Below are 17,029 nucleotides of genomic sequence, written 5' to 3'. Positions count from 1 at the left end.
TATCCTATTGAGATCTTCCTTGAGACCTCCCCTAAGTCCCCACCTTTGAAAAGTAGATAAAACCCCTCAAGAAAAAAAAAATCCAGCATGTGCATATATTGGGGCACACCCACTCAAATCTCCTTTTCCAATGAATTTTCTTTCACCTAAACTCTCAGTGGTACCCAGGAGACTTGCAACCAGGGAAAAAATAGCTCATCTTGGGCTAACCCGCTGATCTTGTCCCCAAGTCTCCTTGCCTCTGACTTTCCAGTGAGCTGACAGCAGCCTTCTATAGGCTCCCTTCTCTCCCATAAAGTTTCTAGAGCGCCAAAGCAGCCACACCTTGTCTCTCTCCGACTGCTTCTTGTATCCCAGGCCCTTTCTTGTTTCACTGTCCCCAGCTTTAATAAACGTACTCTCAAAATCACCTGGACTCATATTATGAAATCTTTCCTGAATGAAGTCAAGTACATGCACACTATCAGCTGGTCAGTAGCAAATTCACTCAGGGCCTGGCTTTTATTTCTGATAACATTTTGAAATGTAGGCAGAATGCTATTGCAAAAGGAAGGAAAGGGATCTGGGAGTGTTCTTTAAAAATATTTTTATTGATTTCAGAGAGGAAGGGAAGGGGAGAGAGAGATAGAAACATCAATGAGGAGAGAGAATCATTGATTGGCTACCCCTTGCACACCCAACACTGGGGGTTGAGCCCACAACCTAGGCAACTGCCCCGACTGGGAATTGAACTGTGACCTCTTGGTTCATAGGTTGAGGGGCAACCACTGAGCCATGTCAGCTGGACTGGGTTTTTTATTTTTTAATTTTTTTTTTAAATTCTTCATTAGTTAAGGTATTACAAATGTGTCCTTATCTCCCCTATTAACCCCCATCCTCCCCCAGGCCACTCATGCTCTCATCTCCCTGTTGTACATGTTCATTGGTTTGGCTTATATGCATGCATACAAGTCCTTTGGTTGATCTCTTCCCCTTCCCTCCTCCCTCCCCTACTTTCCCTCTGGATATTGATAGTCTGATCGCTGTTTCTCTGTCTTTGGATCTGTCCCTGTTCATCAGTCTATGTTGTTCTCTATAATCCACAAATGAGTAATATCATGTGGTATTTATCTTTCTCTGACTGGCTTATTTCACTTAGCATAATGCTCTCCAGTTCCATCCATGCTGTTGGGAAAGGCAAGATATCCTTCTATTTTACCACAGCATAGTATTCCATTGTGTAGATGTACCACAGTTGTCTAATCCACTCATCTGCTGATGGGCAATTAGGCTGTTTCCAAATCTTATCTATGGTGAATTGTGCTGCTATGAACACAGGGGTGCATATATCCTTTCTGATTGGTGTTTCTCATTTCTTGGGATATATTCCTAGAAGTGGGATCACTGGGACAAATGGGAGTTCCATTTTTAGTTTTTTGAGGAAGCTCCATACTGTTCTCCACAGTGGCTGCACCAGTCTGCATTCCCATCAGCAGTGCAGAAGGGTTCGTTTTTCTCCACATCTTCTCCAACACTTGTTGTTTGTTGATTAGTTGATGATAGCCATTCTGACAGGTGTGAGATGATACCGCATTGTAGTTTTGATTTGCATCTCTCTTATAATTAGTGACTATTAGCATGTTTTCACATGTCTTTTGGCCTTCTGTATGTCCTCTTTCAAAAAGTGTCTATCTAGGTCTGTTGCCTTTTTTTCTATTGGATTGATTATCTTCCTATTGTTAAGTTTCATGAGTTACTTGTAAATGTTGGAGATTAAACCCTTATTGGTGATATCATTGGTAAATATGTTCTCCCATGTAGCGGGTCTTCTTGTTGTTTTGTTGATGATTTCCTTTGCTGAGCAAAAGCTTTTTATTTTGATGTATGAACTGGGTGTTTTTAAGAGAAGTTAAAAGTAAGTAGTTTGACCTAACGAGTTAATTATTTCTTAATGAGTAAAAAGAGGCAAACTGAAGACAAGGGAAGCGGTAGAGGTTAGTGGAAAGGAATATTGAGAAATTTTATGTAGAAATGCCAGAACCTCATTATGGAGATATGCTTACACCCTAACCCAACAAAGACTACTAACCATATTTATTCAAATGAGGCTGAAGTAGCTATAAAACCATGGTCCTCTATAACTGCAGCTGAGGCAAAGGAAATTTACTTATGATAATCTTACTGTCTTCCTGGTCTATGAAATTTTTAGATGATAATTGTAATATACACCATTGGGTTCTTACAGCCTTGTTCCCAAATATGATTACAGTTCCAAATTGCTCAACAAGCTGGAATCAGATTAATAATGAATGACCCTTGAATGTTTTCAATGGGAAATATGTGGACCATTGTAAATGGGAACGCTTCTCATGATCAGATTGGGAAAACTTAAGAGGTGTATAGTGTGCCCTCAAACTATAAGCAAATGTTATACTAGATGCAAAATACAGAGAAATGAGACAGACAGCAAAATTTGGATCACAATAGCTTATAGGTTAAGAATGACCCAAAATGTTTTTATTTATTTTTAATTGTTTTTTATTGTTTGTTTAAATCCTAACCCAAGAATCTCGTTTCCATTGATTTTTAAAGAGAGAGAGAGAGGAACATCGATGTGAGAGAGACACGATTGGCTGTCTCCTGCATGCATCCTGATTGGGACCATGAATTGAACCTATAACACAGACACCTGACCTTAACAATGAACTGCAGGTTGATACTCTAATCATTTAGCAACACTGGTCAGGGCCAAATTGTTTTTCTTAATGAAGACCAGTGGAACCTGACTGGTGCCCATTTACCTACTTTTCACTTTTGAGAAAATTTGACCTTGACTTCCATCCAAGGTTACAGTCTTGTCCTATTCCCAATGGTCTTTGTTCAGCTAGATAAACTAAGACTTCCTAGCGATGAGCCTTTCTAGCACCATGGGACCACATTTTCCAACCAAAAGGTTGGTCATCAGTAAATCATTCTGTTTGATTTATGACCCAAAGGGGGAGGTGTGGATGAAAATGGGGCCACATACTAAAGCTGACAAGCTCAGAGGAGGCCTGCATATTATGATTTGCAAAATCTGAGACTTAAAGTAACCACATAGGATGACCTGAAATGATAACTTTCTAACTAAAATTGAGTCATGGTAGGTAATTATGCTTTAGGTCTTCTTTCCTGACAAAGCTGAATCTTTACATTAACGGAACATGTCTATTGTCTTTTTGCATTCGTGATAACTTACTTTTGGAATATTCGGAAAAAATTTTCATTTTTTTGGACCCTCACTGCACAGAGGAGAAGCGACAGAACCCCTAATTGCTTTTGTCATCATGTTAATTCTTAGCTGCTAACTATCTTCTATCAACCAATGTAAAAGAAGTATGTGTCTATTTGTTTTACTTTTTATCCAATCTCAGAGATTTCCCTGTTTTGCTTTCTCCCACCTTCCTAATCTATCACTAATGGATTTTATTTAACCCCTTATGACTCCTGCTTTGTTGTAATGTATAACATATGGTGCAAAACTGCTGCTTTTCGTTGAAATTTTGCTTCCTGGCAATTGTCGTCAGTTTGACTCAAACTCATAAAAATTCTCTACAGGTTTAAATGTTTCTTACGTGGGCTGCTGAAAATTCCAGGATTCTAATCAAGATTTGGCCTTTATGGCAACCTGTCCTCACCCTGCAACTATCCAGAGGCCTGTCAGGAGTTGCCTCATTGGGACAAAAGACACTCTTATTGCCCATATCACTCAGAAAATTTCAAGAATTTAAACTGCTCTATTCTAAGAACCAGGAAATATCTTTCTATAAAATCACATGAGCAAACTGAGGCTTTTTGAGGTGAGAATACTTGCCCAGAGTCACAGAGCCTGCAAGTGGACTCAACCATGCCATGTATTGTCTATTGGCATTTGACATCTATGCTCCACCCCAGACTTTTCTTCATTCCCAGAAAATCAGAGCCCTCCCTATTTCCACTTTGTGAGTTTTGTCTCATATTCTGGGGGCCGGGACAGCAGCCTGTGTTCTTTAACTTCTCACAGAGCCCTGACCTGGCAGACACTCTGGACCTTTCACCCCAGTTAGAGGTACTACCATGGGAAAAGAGAGCTCACACTGACTTCAAAGGAATTCGGGAATGACTCCCAAACAGAGGGTTCCTGGACTGTGGGACACCTGCGTGTAGTCCCTGAACGTCTCACCCGCCCAGGATGTCTTGGGGAGCAAGGGGAACTTCAGCAACAAGATGGGACAGGAGAACCCAGGATCTGGGGTTGCTTCCATCTCAGAGGACTGAAGGTCCCACAGGAGCCACCCCTCCCCTAACAGAGGGACACACAGCTCCTGTGGTTGACACTACAAGTGGAGCTGCTTCAGATCCTGGGCCATGTGGGGAGGACTACAGCAGAGGATGGAGAGGGACACAGGTGACTTGGATACAACACCCCAAGGCGAAAATGGAGACACACAGGCATTTGGGGGATCAGCCCTCCAGTTTGGCACACTCTACGAAATGCCTCAGAAGAGACATCACCAGGTTCTGTAATTGAAACATTTGGCGACAGAGAGTTCCTCCTGAAACAGCACATCCACCAGAGGGACAGTTTTCATGCCACTGTACTCATATTACTCTGGACCCTCAGCCCCTCTGAAATGGAAGCAGCCCCAGATCCTGTCCTCTTACTGGGCTCACCCTGTTCTGGGATGGAGTCAGGAGGCCTGGGACCCACAGTGACTGCACCCCGAGTAACTGGCCTTTCAGTTTCAAGGCCAGAGCCCACCACTGCCCAGGTGTCAGGGTCAGCTCTCAGTCTCTGGTCAGCATCCCTGGTGCAGCACCTGACATTGGCTGCAGGTCTCCTTCTGCTCTCCAGGGGGCGACATTTAAACGCACAGACAACACAGGGAATTCACACATGAACCTGGCTTTGCCTAAGGAGCTGGAGAAGGAGCCTGATTTCCATCCCCTGCTGCCACAGATGCTTTTGGACCCCACCCTCATGACTGCTGTATCCCACCTGCTACTTCTAGGGATTGTGAATAAAACAACAACAACAAAAATGGGCTGTAAAATAAGCCTGACAAGCCCAGTGGGTCACATGGCAGGCCTGATGAGCTCAGTGACCAAAAATAACTGCACAGGATGGTCTGATCACAAATTCCTAACTGGGCAGTTGATGGCAGGGAGTCATGTCCCAAGCCTACAGCTTCGTTATCAAAGGTCACACTTTACGTTAAGTGAGCCCTCTTCCCAGTTCTTATGCATCTTGGATACCATACCGTTGACACATCAGAGTAGTTGTTTTTTTGCAAGATGATTTGAAGGCACGGACTCTGGGACCAGCATATGAGAAAACATACTTCTTATGTTACCTGGTTCCTTGCATAACCTCTCTATGTGCTGTAATGTTAATTATACTGGACCCACCAAAGTAAAAAAAAAATGTGTTTCTCCTTTTTGCTATTTATCAACTCTAGAGATTTCTTCACTTCATAATGGAATTCACACAAATTTCTCCATCTACTGTTTTTATTATCTACACTAATAAAAGAGAACCATGGTAATTAGCGTACGACCGCTACCCTTTTCATTGGCTAATCAGTGAGTATATGCAAATTAACTGTCAGCCAAGATGGCGGCCGGCAGCCAGGCACAGAAGCGAGCATGAGGCTTGCTTGCTGAGGACTCCAACTTTCCCCGCCTGCCCCTGCCGGCCTCTCAGTTGCAACTCTAAGCAACTATGTACTATGTTGCAAATAAGAAGGTAAACAAAACCCCAGAAACCGGGGGGCGGACTGAAACCCAGCTGGACCGAAACATTGTATCCATGTTTTCAGTAGCAAGGCCTCAGAGCTAAGGCTGCCCCAGAATAAAAGAAAAAAAAAAGAAGAAAACAAGGAGCGATTGGGAGCTCCAGTCACTCACCACCCGGAAAACAGCCCTCAGCCCCTCACCCAGATTGGCCAGGCACCCCAGTGGGGACCCCTGCTCTGTGCATGACAGGGGGCGGTGCCCCAACTCCCCAATTGGCCCTGGTCTGAGCCTGACCAGGGGCTGCACTTAGGGATTTGGCATGCCCTCTTCCACCCGGGAGCAGGCCTAAGCCAGAGGGTCGTTATCTCCCTAGGGGTCCCAGACTGCGAGAGGGCACAGGCCGGGCTGGGGGACCCCCCTCCCCTCGCCCCCTGAGTGCACAAAATTTTGTGCACCCGGCCTCTAGTAATGAATAAAATAAGTTGCACAACTGCCGAGCTCAGGATTTGAGATCTAGTTCCATGCATATGACATTAGCTTGGTTCAAATAAACTCATGAAAATCTTCACAGGTTGGGAAGTTTCTTACTTTAACAGGCCCAAGAGCACCTGCTTTCTCAGGGCTCTATTTACTGCTCCCTGCCCGATGCCTGGCACCAACCATGAACAAGGTTGGGTAATGAAAGGAAACTCCCCCAGGCAGAGGACAGACACCGCCCCATGGTCAGGGAGCACTAGGACAGGCTGAGCCAACAGAGAGGGATGGTCTCCCAGAAACTGCCCCTGACAACCAGGGAACCCACAGCCACCTGAGCTCCCACCACAGTCCTCTCTTCCCACGACATGCAGGACAACTTCCCATTCACTCCCAGGAACTACAGGGCATCCTGAGACTCCTGGTCATGGGTCTCTGTCCCTGTAAGCAAAGGCCAGGCTGGTGACAACCTGAGATAGAGGGAGGGTCCCCTCTGCAGTCGTAACCCAGCTTGACCCCTTCTCACCCCCACAGTCACCTCTGTGGTCTTCCTGCTGGGAGGAAATTAAACCTTCCTAGTTCATTTGAGAACACGGGGCACACGAAGTGCACAGCTGGGTTTCTATGTTACAAACAGAAATAATCCCCAATGTGGGGCCTGTGGGGCTCTCTGTGTGGTGCTGAGGGACCCAAGACCAAGACACAGCAGAGGCCAATGCTGGGGTGAGAGGGTCATCCTCTCAGGGGACACGTGCCTCCATCAGCCTTGCTGTTGCAAGTGGGCTCCAAAGGCCATTAAGACCCACCTTCCCTGAGAGCCCATCAGATTCAGAGTCTCTGGTCCACTGCACACCTTCAGAGTCAGAATCTGCATTTTAATAGGATGTGGAGACCCTCCCTGTGCATAGGACTAGGGGAGGGGTGTCCCATCATCACATCACCAGATCTCATACTGTTTTGGCATCCACATTAGCTGGACAGCTGCTGAAGCAGAATCTATGGTGTCTCCTGGGCATCGCAATCTTTACAAAGTTTCACAGGTGATCCGATGCACAGCGGTGGTGACATCCCGGTGACAAGAGGTCCTGAGGTGGCCCCAGAACTGCTTTGAAGGAAAAAGTCAAATGTGAAAGAGAGAGGGCTGTGGGGGAGGCTACTGTGCACTTGACTGGGAGCCATTGGGAATGTGTATGACCTGGATGCCCCAGGCTTTTGTTTTTCGTATGTAAGTGTGTGTGTGTGTGTGTGTGTGTGTGTGTGTGTGTGTGTGTGAGTGTGAGTGTGTGTGTGTGTTCAGATACCTCAGGAGCTCCAAGGAACCAAAATTTAGAGGGATGGTAAGCTGGAAGGAGGGGGAAAGGGTGGGAAAAATGAGCGGAGGAGGAGGTCTGTCATGGGCACAAACTCTGCCCTGGTCCACGTGAGCAGGTAAGTGATCTTGCACCAGGAGGAGGCCCAGTGCACAGTGAAGAGGAACAGCAGATCCCACCAGCTTCTACAGTGGTGCCTTTGAGCTTTCCTGGAATTCAAGTTCTTCTCATAGAGGGAGGGACAGTGCAGGCAGCAGACACCATGGACTCACTCTCAGCCCCTATCCACAGAGGACCTGTCCAATGGCAGGGGCTCCTTTTGGCTGGTAAGGAAGGAACAATCCCTGGGGGTGGACTGAAGCGAGAAAGACAGGGACTGGCTGCGGTCTCCTGGGAAGAACAGCGCTCTGAGATTGGAGGGAGGGCTTATGTGTGGACCTGAGAGGAGAAGACAGGGGGCAGAGTAGGATGGGTAAGGGAGATGGGTAACAGGTAACTGGGAAATCTCATGATCTGGAAGTGGAGTGGGGCAGGGGTACTTCAGTTGCTGTCAATTCCTAAGTTATTCATCACTGAGTATTGAATTTGGGAAAGTCACCATAATAATAACAATTTATGTCAGGTGGCACCAGAGGAAAATTTAATCAGGGGTGCTAAACATCATCCTTACCACCAGCCAAGGAGAAATATACCCCAAGAAGTGCAGGACTCTGGGAACATTCATTCACCCACAGGTATTTGCAGCCTGTTGCAGGCACTGGGGATGCAAAATCAGACAAGCACCAGTCCCGATGGAGCTCACGTTCTGTGGGTGGACAGAGATAAGAAAATATCTACATGTGATGTCAGGTGTCCACTAGTGTTATAAAAAGAACAACAGAACAGAGACAGGTCAGAAAGTTATTAACAGAGAGTCTTTCGGGAATTGGTCCATGAAGGTGCCTCCCAAGGACACCCCTAAGTGTCAGCAGGGGTCTGAGGGCAGTGAGTGGGTGAGCTCAACAGACACCTGGAAAAGAGACTGAGAAACATAAAAAGTAACAGGTTCACAGGTGCTGAAGTATTGGTGCTCATGCTGTTGACCTTGACCACACTCACACACGCACCCACTCACACACACATACACCAAGGCTGAGATGAAGAGACCTGTTCCAAATCCAGGGCCTCATCTTTCCATCCCAACATATACATCCAAATATTGATCAATTTCTCTCTTCCCTTCCAGTTTCACTCTTAAATTTCTGGAGCCTGCCCACCGCTGCCCAACTCACTTTTGTGTCAACCAAGACTACCGAAGGGAAGAATATGATTCTACTTATCCGCAATATGCCTCTCAATGCTAGAGGCTTCATGGGGTACAGGGGGGAAGGGGCAAACTACAAACATAAAATTGCACGTCTTGGATTGTTCCCAGGACATAGAACAGGGCCTGCATACAGCGGTCAAGAGCAAATAAACTTTGATGGATCCTTGCAGTTACAAAGGCTCACCCAGAATGACACAGGAATCTACATAGTACTACTCTACATTCCCAGCATACTAAAAGAAATAGGATTTGAACGGCTCAATGTATATGGTGAGTGATTGCTCTCTGACCTCTGGGTGTTGGGTGGGTGAACACACAGGACTGAGAGCCCTGGACTCGCCTCCATTCCCCTCTGCATGATCTCCCAGGTTGGGTTTGGGCATTTAGTGCAGCGCACACACAGTGGAGACAAACTTTCTAAGATCAGAGTTCCCTTCCAGGAATCCAGCCCTGTAGACATTCTCCACAGAGAGAAGGGCCAGTCTTATGGGAATCGGTCAGCAGAGAGAGACCAGTCTCAGTCCGGTTCCCTCGGCCCCTCCCCATGACCATGACCCTGAGAAAGACCCTGCAGGGCTCAGCCAAGGCCAATCCTAAGGAGCCCCCTGCAATCCTCATAAAGAAGCATACCTTTGGCATCCCCGCCCAGACCCCTGCCCAAGGGTTTCTGACTCCAGGGACCCTGGGGATCCTGTGTCAGGTTGGGGTTAACCTCCTGGGAAGGGCTGAGTGGGCGCAATGGTTTCCCACGTGTCTGAGTCACAAGGCTTCTGAGCTGCTCAGAAGCCAGAGCTCAGCCCCATGAACCACATCTGGATAGGGGTGGTGCTTCACCTGAGACTGAGTGTGGCTAGCACAGATGGACAAGGTCACCAGGCCATTGGTGAACTACACTGAAACATTTAGGAGAGTCCAGAGAGAGGTCAGAATCACAGGGAACAAAAAGGAGGAAAGATGCTCCTGGCAGCTCCTCATCCACCAGGGATCAGCCCAGGAGATTCTCTCTTGGAGTTGATCAATAACAGAGGCCCCTCATTTGAGCAGCTCCCCTGTGCCAATGTTTATTCAGATACTGTGAATATTTTATTGTTAATTCACTGAAACCCTGGCAGTCAAATGTTCATCGTACTGCATTGAGAGGAAAACAAGGCACAGGGAGTTATAGTCACTAAAACAGAGCCTCACAGACCATGAGAATGACTCAAAGTCTGTCTACAGCCATTACCTCTCCTCCATCCCAGAGTGATCCCTAAAGCAAACATTGGTTTTCAGTGATGGTGAACCTTTTGAGCTCGGAGTACCAGCATTTTGAAAAAACGCAACTTAACTCTGGTGCCGTGTCACATATAGAATTTTTTTATATTTGCAACCATAGTAAAACAATTACTAATATTTTTGATATTTATTTTATATATTTAAATGCCATTTAACAGAAAAATCAGCTACAAAAATGAGTTCGCAGGTTTCCTCTGACACACGTGTCATAGGTTCGCCATCACTGGTTTAGATCTTCCCTTAGGCATCCCCAGCTCAGAGAGACTGTGGTCTAGAAAATAACACCAAATGGAGAATTAATTTATTTGTACTCTAGAACCATATTACCTGCACTAACAATCAGTCAGTGCTGGGAACACCCAGACCTTCCCCTCAGGTGGCTGATACACTCCTCCCTGCACTGGAGGTGAAACCACTGATTGCTTTCCTGATGTGTTGGTGTCATTCCCACTGGATATAAAGGAAAGGACTTTGCCTGCTAGCTCCCCATTTTACACTTGTAACCAGCTAAGGGATCAAGATTTAACACTCGGTTGTTTTGATAAATTAGGAAGAAATAATTGGCTACTGAAGGAAGGAATGACCTAAAACCTCTTCAGAGGCTGAAACCTGGATGCAGAGTCCTTGGAATTCTGGCCACTTGGGAAAGGCTCCCTGTCACTCCAGGGGTTGAGACCCATGTCTCATACCCTTTGCTGTTATCTAGAGAAATAGTCCTTCCTGCTATTGCTCTTGGGCCCTGGGGTATTAATAGTAATTTTTGCATATAGGGGAATTTTAAGATCCTTCCAAATTTCTATCTTATAACTACCAAACACAAATGGTCCTCATGGGTCCGAATGTCAGCAATTCATGCTCCCCTCTTGCCATTCATCACCCCTTCTGCATCTGCACAAGCCTCACCTGCCCACAGCAGAGGGAGAATGACTTTAATGACCAAGGGCAAAGCATATGGTTCTGCTGCCTCAGTCAGATACTGCCTGTCCCTTCGCTCCTTTCTGGCTCATTCCTTGGGCTCTGCTCTATCATTTATTGGCTAAGTGGCTCATGTCAGTCACACTCACCTGGGAAGGCCTGACCCAGCTCATGGCCCCAGGGTCTGAGTAGTCAACTGAACACAGGTTTGATCCTCGTCCTCTGTTTTATTTCTGCTCCAATATGAGTCTCTAAGATGTCCTGGGAAATGGTGCCTCTTAGAAACACACCTTGTGTGGGCAATGAAGATCTGTGCTGCTAGAAAAAATTGCAGTCAGCTGGTCAGTGAAGAACTAGGAGAGGTGTGGGAGGATTAGGAGGGGAGGGGGTGTCTCTAACTCTAGGTTGTCTGTTTTTCCACATCCAAATCCTGCTAATCAATTGAATGGTTCCCTTCATTTATTTCCATGTGGCTATTGCTGTTCAACACCATTTGTTGAAAAGACTGTCCTTTCTCCATTGAATAGTCTTGGCTCCTGAGAAAGGCTGTGCTTTCTCCTAGACATAGAGGATTTAAGTTCTCTGAGGGCTCAGAGCCCCAGGCATTTGTCTTGTGATACATAGACCTGCCTAATTCCTTTAAGTTGGCTGAGAGGTGAGAGGTGCCAACTCTGATTGAAGAAGGCTTGGAGGACTCAAGTGTCCCACAGGCAGTGTTCTCCTGTTACCTGCTCAGTGGAGTTACCCACACTCAATATCATAAGCATCAACTTTGAGACATTTGATTTATATTTTTCTAATGATAGTGATGTTGAGTATCTTTTCCTGGGCTTATTGACCTTTTGTATATCTTCTCTGGAGAAATGTGTATTCATGAGGTTTACCCATTTTTAAATCAGCTTATTTGGTGTTGCTGTTGTTGAGTTGTAGGAGATCTTTATATATTCTGTATATTAACACCTCATCCTATTAATGATATGCAAAGTATTTTCTACCATTCCACCGATCACCTTTCACTCTCTTGATTTTGTCCTTGGATGAACAGAAGTTTTCTATTTTGACAAAAATCTAAATTATCTAATCTTCTCTTGCCTGAGTATCTAATTTCATATTCAAGAAATCACTGTCAAATCCAATGCCATACTGCTTACCCCTATGTTTTCTTTTAAGAGTTTTATACTTTTAGCTCTTACCTTTAGGATTCAATCCATTTTGACTGAATTGTTTTGTATGGTATAAGAAATGGTCCCCTTTATTTGTTTGCATGTCGATATTGCTGTTCAATGGCATTTGTTGAAAAGACTGTCCTTTCTCCATTGAACAGTCTTGGCTCCTTTATAAAACCATTGGATTGTGTGTATTGACAAATAGAAGTGTTTATACCAGTGTAACTATTTTAGTAACTTTCCCTTTGTAGTAGGATTTGAAATTAGTAACTCTGAGACCTCCAATTTCAATTCATCGTTTTTAAGATTGTTGCATACATTTGGGATCCATTGAAATTCCACATAAATTCTGGGATGGATTTTTTTTATTTCTGAAAAAAAGTAATTGGGATTTTGACAGGGATTGTTTCAAATATGTAGATAGTTGGTGGACTTGGAATAAAGCCTACTCTCAATTAGCCATGCTCTCTATTTCTTCACAGAGCCACTGATATTGCCCACCCTCCTAGCCAGCAACACAACAGTCACGGAGCATAAGGATTCTGTGGTCCTCACCTGCCACACAAATGCAGTCTCCATCCAGTGGTTCTTCAATGGCATGAATCTGTGGCTGACGGAGCGGATGAAGCTGTCCTGGAACGACAGAACCCTCACCATAGACCCCGTCAGGAGGGAGGATGCTGGGAAGTACCACTGTGTAGCATCCAACCCCATCGTTACCGCTGCAAGTGAGCGGGTTGAGCTGGATGTAAAATATTAGTGACCCTCCTCTTCTCCTATATGTTACTAAACTCTGAATAATCTTTTGTGCCCTTTAAATAGATTTATTGTGAAGGTGGAAAGTCCTTAGAAGATTTGCATTGAGTCAATAAATGCTCAAAAGAGAGAGCTGACATTGTCATTATTGTTGACTTAAGGTGATAGTCTATACCAGATCCCACTGCTGTGTGGTCTATGTTGTACCATCTCCACAGTGGAGGTGAAACCAAGTCTTTCAAGAGAATGGCAGTGGCTGTGTGATTACCCTGGGACACATGATCAGTTTGCATTAATGCAAACTCTGACCCTCCTCCAGGGGGACATGTAGTGGATGCCCAGCCACTGTTGTTGGAAATGGGAATGGACTTATTTCAAAAAATGTCTTAAGTGTTTTTGAGTATTTTTATTTATATGGCTATAGACTTATTTGCATAAAGTAAATAGGACTCTGTCTTCCTTGTTAATACTGTATAATTGGAAACCTTAGTAATACAACCAATGCTTTGGCTCAAATGTCCTAGTTTAGACTGATGCCCACAGAATTAGAAATGACCTCACCTTTCATGGAGCTAAATTTGACCTGTGGGTTTTTTGGAATCTCTTGGAGATGAGGGCATTACCCAAAGCTAGAGGGTGTGGCTTCCTAACCTCAAGAGGCTGTTAGAACTCCCATCTTCGGTTTCATAGAAAAACCTGCATCAGAGCAAACTATGTGGTAAATGTCAGTTCCTCTGCACTTAGGTCACTAATCAGGCCAAATGCAGTGACACCAGCCATGTTGTAGGATGGAGAATACTCTTCTTCCTTGGAGGTGACCTGTGGTCAAAAGGAAGGTGACTGTAAAGAGCAATGTAATGTCTCCATGGAGAACTCTAGAAGCACAGCATTCTGGGAGATCAGATTCTGGCTGTGTTCAGGAACTCTCAGCTACTTTGCAACTGTTCATAAATTGCTGGGTAATTGCACCTCTTTATACATTGCTAGAAATGATTAAGATGTCAACTGGGTCTTGGCTAAAAGAGATTTAGTTGTGTTTCCCTCCACTGTGCAGAAAGTAGATTTGTTCTGAACTAGAGGACTTAATGTTCCCTCAGAGTTCCTAACAATTACACAGTTTCTTCCTGACAAAATGCCTTTGTCTTACATCCTTAGACCATTTCTTTTATAAATATAAATAGTAATTGCAGGTTCTTTCTCTGCAGTTTTGAAATATACATAAATCTCATCAAAGGCTTCTTGCCAGTGTTATGACCCAGAGAATAACTGTCTAAAGAACCTGGCCCCATCCGTTTGAAATTTAATCCTCCCTGTGTCCCAAACTCTGAGGGAGAGTAAGAGCCTAACTTGGGTGGGGACATTTACAACCAAGATGTGAAAAGACCTCCTGCAAGGACTTGAGGAGATGGCTTACATTTCCTTTCTGTAAAGCCAATTAGCAAACTCAGATGCCTATAATTCCTTCTTCTTTCCTAAAATCCCCCCAGCCTTTTCTTTAAGGGGTGTTGAGTTTCATCTCACTGCCCTATTGCATGGTTCTGAAGAATGTCTTCATTGCCTCTTTAAATGTTTGTGTTGGAGGAGGAGATATTGAGGGCTGGCGTGAACTTGGAAGGTGTGGAGCATTTTCCTTCTTTGTTGACTAGTGAGAGTAACTTTCTGTGATTCCACAGGTAAGAGATCAGTGGTAGATCACAGGGATAGAGTGGTAGGTACCCACCTTCCCTTGTCTAATCCAGGAGTGTCACTTCCATCTGTGATGGATGCTTCTCTCCTCACCTGAACTTATGTTGGTGGGTGTGGTAGAACCCAGGTTAGGATGAGCAGTTCTGCCTACCTGGTCATATTACAGACCACTTTCTAACTCTCCATCTCTCCTCAGGACTAGAACCCTGTTGGGAGCTGTTGTTTTATTGCTGAAGAAGATATATCCTTGTTCACAAGAAGTCTGCCTAGGCATAATTATTTTATTAGGTCTCACCAGAGGTTTCACAAAGCACCTTTCATTCTTCTAACATCAATTAGCAACTTGCCCTTTTCTCTGGAGGGTACGTCAAGCATGGCCCAGATTAGTGGAGCCCTAGATGTGGCAGATCCCTGAATGGGCAACAGATGTGGATGGCCCTATAGTTCATGCTTTGCTTAAACTGCTGAAAACAAGAGTTGATCCTGTCTCTGGTGTCACTGTCATCACTGATGTCATTGTCTTAGAGCATCAACGTTAGCAGGTATCACTTCCACCCTTTGGAGCACACTTGTCTTACTAAGGCATTTAGAAACTTTCAGTTTTGTTCAACTTTAGCAGGAAAGCTTCTAGTTCTTCCCATTTTTATGACTTGAGTTTGGCATTGAATTAACTTGGAGAATGAACACATCCATTTTCCCTTGTAGGGAGGGCCGCTTCATGGGCTGGTAATTTGTGCAGCCACCTAGAAGAGCCTGGGTTAGGTTTAATAGTTTACTTTTGTCATCCTGAAATTCTTAATTTGAACAAAGAGCCATTAACTTTCATGTGACTTTTAATAGTCCTGCCCCTAGACCTAATCATTGGTTGGGAAAATTCTGTAATGTGACCATTAGAGGGCAGTACAGCAGCAAGGAAACCTGGAGAAGCTGTGAAGGGATGTAGAGAAGTATTTGGCTTTTTCAGCTCTATTTATGGCATTAAAAGTGTCTAATGAGCAGGACCGTCCTACGCCCACCTTTGTAGCTCACGAATGGAAGGTTCTCTGTCTATGATGTTCTCTGGATATTCAAATTTAAAGAAATCTCAGGTAGTTGGCTCAAATGTGAATGGCCTTAAACAGACACAATAAGCCTACACTATATATTGGTCTTTAGACAAATACTGGAGAGACAGGATGGAGAGAGAGAGGGAGAGAGAGAGAGGGAGAGAGAGAGAGAGAGAGAGAGAGAGAGAGAGAGAGAGAGAGAGAGAGAATTGGTGATAGACCTTGCAGTAGATAATGCAAATGAATAGTAAATTTAAAGAATGTCATTTATAGAATACTTAATTTAAAGAATGTCATTTATAGAATACTTTGCTTCCATTAATGGGAGCTCTCATTGTTTGGGGCATATATCCTCAGTATGGTCCAAAAAACTAGAACCATCCTGTGATAACTTCTAACAGAACACACAGAGACACAGGGCTTATCATGGCAATATTCAGTGTTGTCACAAATACAAGAAAGAACATCCAACAGGAGAGAACTGGTACCTGGCTTTGCTTACAGTGTGAATATCAGACATGGAATAACTATTTCATGTTCCGCCTGCAGAAGGAGTTAAAATCTCCTTGGGTTGTAGATGATCACCTCAAAACAATTTACCTTCTCTGGTTCTTACAAACTGATTAAGATTTGTCCTCAAAGCCCAAATGACTTGGCTCTTTGTCCAAATGATATATAATGGGCACTGGCATATTCTTTGTACTTGTTTTGTTATTTTTTTATATCAGGAGGATAAAATTAAAATAAATCCTGATAGAAATAAAATAAAATAATATAACATGAAAAAGACAAAAATTACAATATTCAGTTCATTAACCAGACCATAAGTGGCCTGCCTTCCTTTTTAAGAAAACTATAAATTATTTAACTTAATTTTAATGTACTGGGAAGCAGACTAAAGTTGCAGTTTCCCGAATGATCTCTAAGGTCAGGACTGGAGAATTGATTGGCTAAAGCCTTCCTGTTACTTCCTGGATGGATACACTGGGAAATGGACATGCTGCATTGGTCTGGAGCAACAGTCCCTCTGCATCCTCCGTAACCACAGTCCTGGACCAGGGTTGGGCAAACTTTTTGACTCGAGGCCCACAATGGGTTCTTAAACTGGACCGGAGGGCCGGAACAAAAGCATGGATGGAGTGTTTGTGTTAACTAATATAAATTCAAAGTAAACATTATTACATAAAAGGGCACGGTCTTTTTTTTTTTTAGTTTTAGAGATTTCAAATGGGCCAGATCTGGCCCGCGGGCCATAGTTTGCCCACGGCTGGTCCTGGACCCACCAGCTTGATGGCCCTGAGTGCGGGAAGGTCACAACCCACAGCGCACAAAACCGATTCCCTTCCCCAAAACTCACACATT

At 44.4% G+C, this 17,029-nt stretch overlaps 1 protein-coding gene across 1 annotated transcript in view; it reads left to right on the top strand.

Moving 5' to 3' along the window:
- The first annotated feature begins 8,843 nt into the window (after window positions 1-8,843).
- Window positions 8,844-17,029, top strand: part of LOC102422817 (carcinoembryonic antigen-related cell adhesion molecule 1-like) — a 47,599-nt gene continuing 39,413 nt past the window's right edge. The window contains exons 1-2 of the mRNA XM_006100493.1: window positions 8,844-9,093; window positions 12,662-12,907. Of these exons, the coding sequence (XP_006100555.1) occupies window positions 8,844-9,093; window positions 12,662-12,907 (496 nt within the window). The remainder of the gene's footprint in view (window positions 9,094-12,661; window positions 12,908-17,029) is intronic.

Source organism: Myotis lucifugus, unplaced genomic scaffold, assembly GCF_000147115.1.
Source record: "Myotis lucifugus unplaced genomic scaffold, Myoluc2.0 scaffold_314, whole genome shotgun sequence".
NCBI lineage: Eukaryota > Metazoa > Chordata > Mammalia > Chiroptera > Vespertilionidae > Myotis > Myotis lucifugus.
Note: the sequence above shows the minus strand (reverse complement) of the source record. Positions and strands in the feature narration are given on the sequence as shown.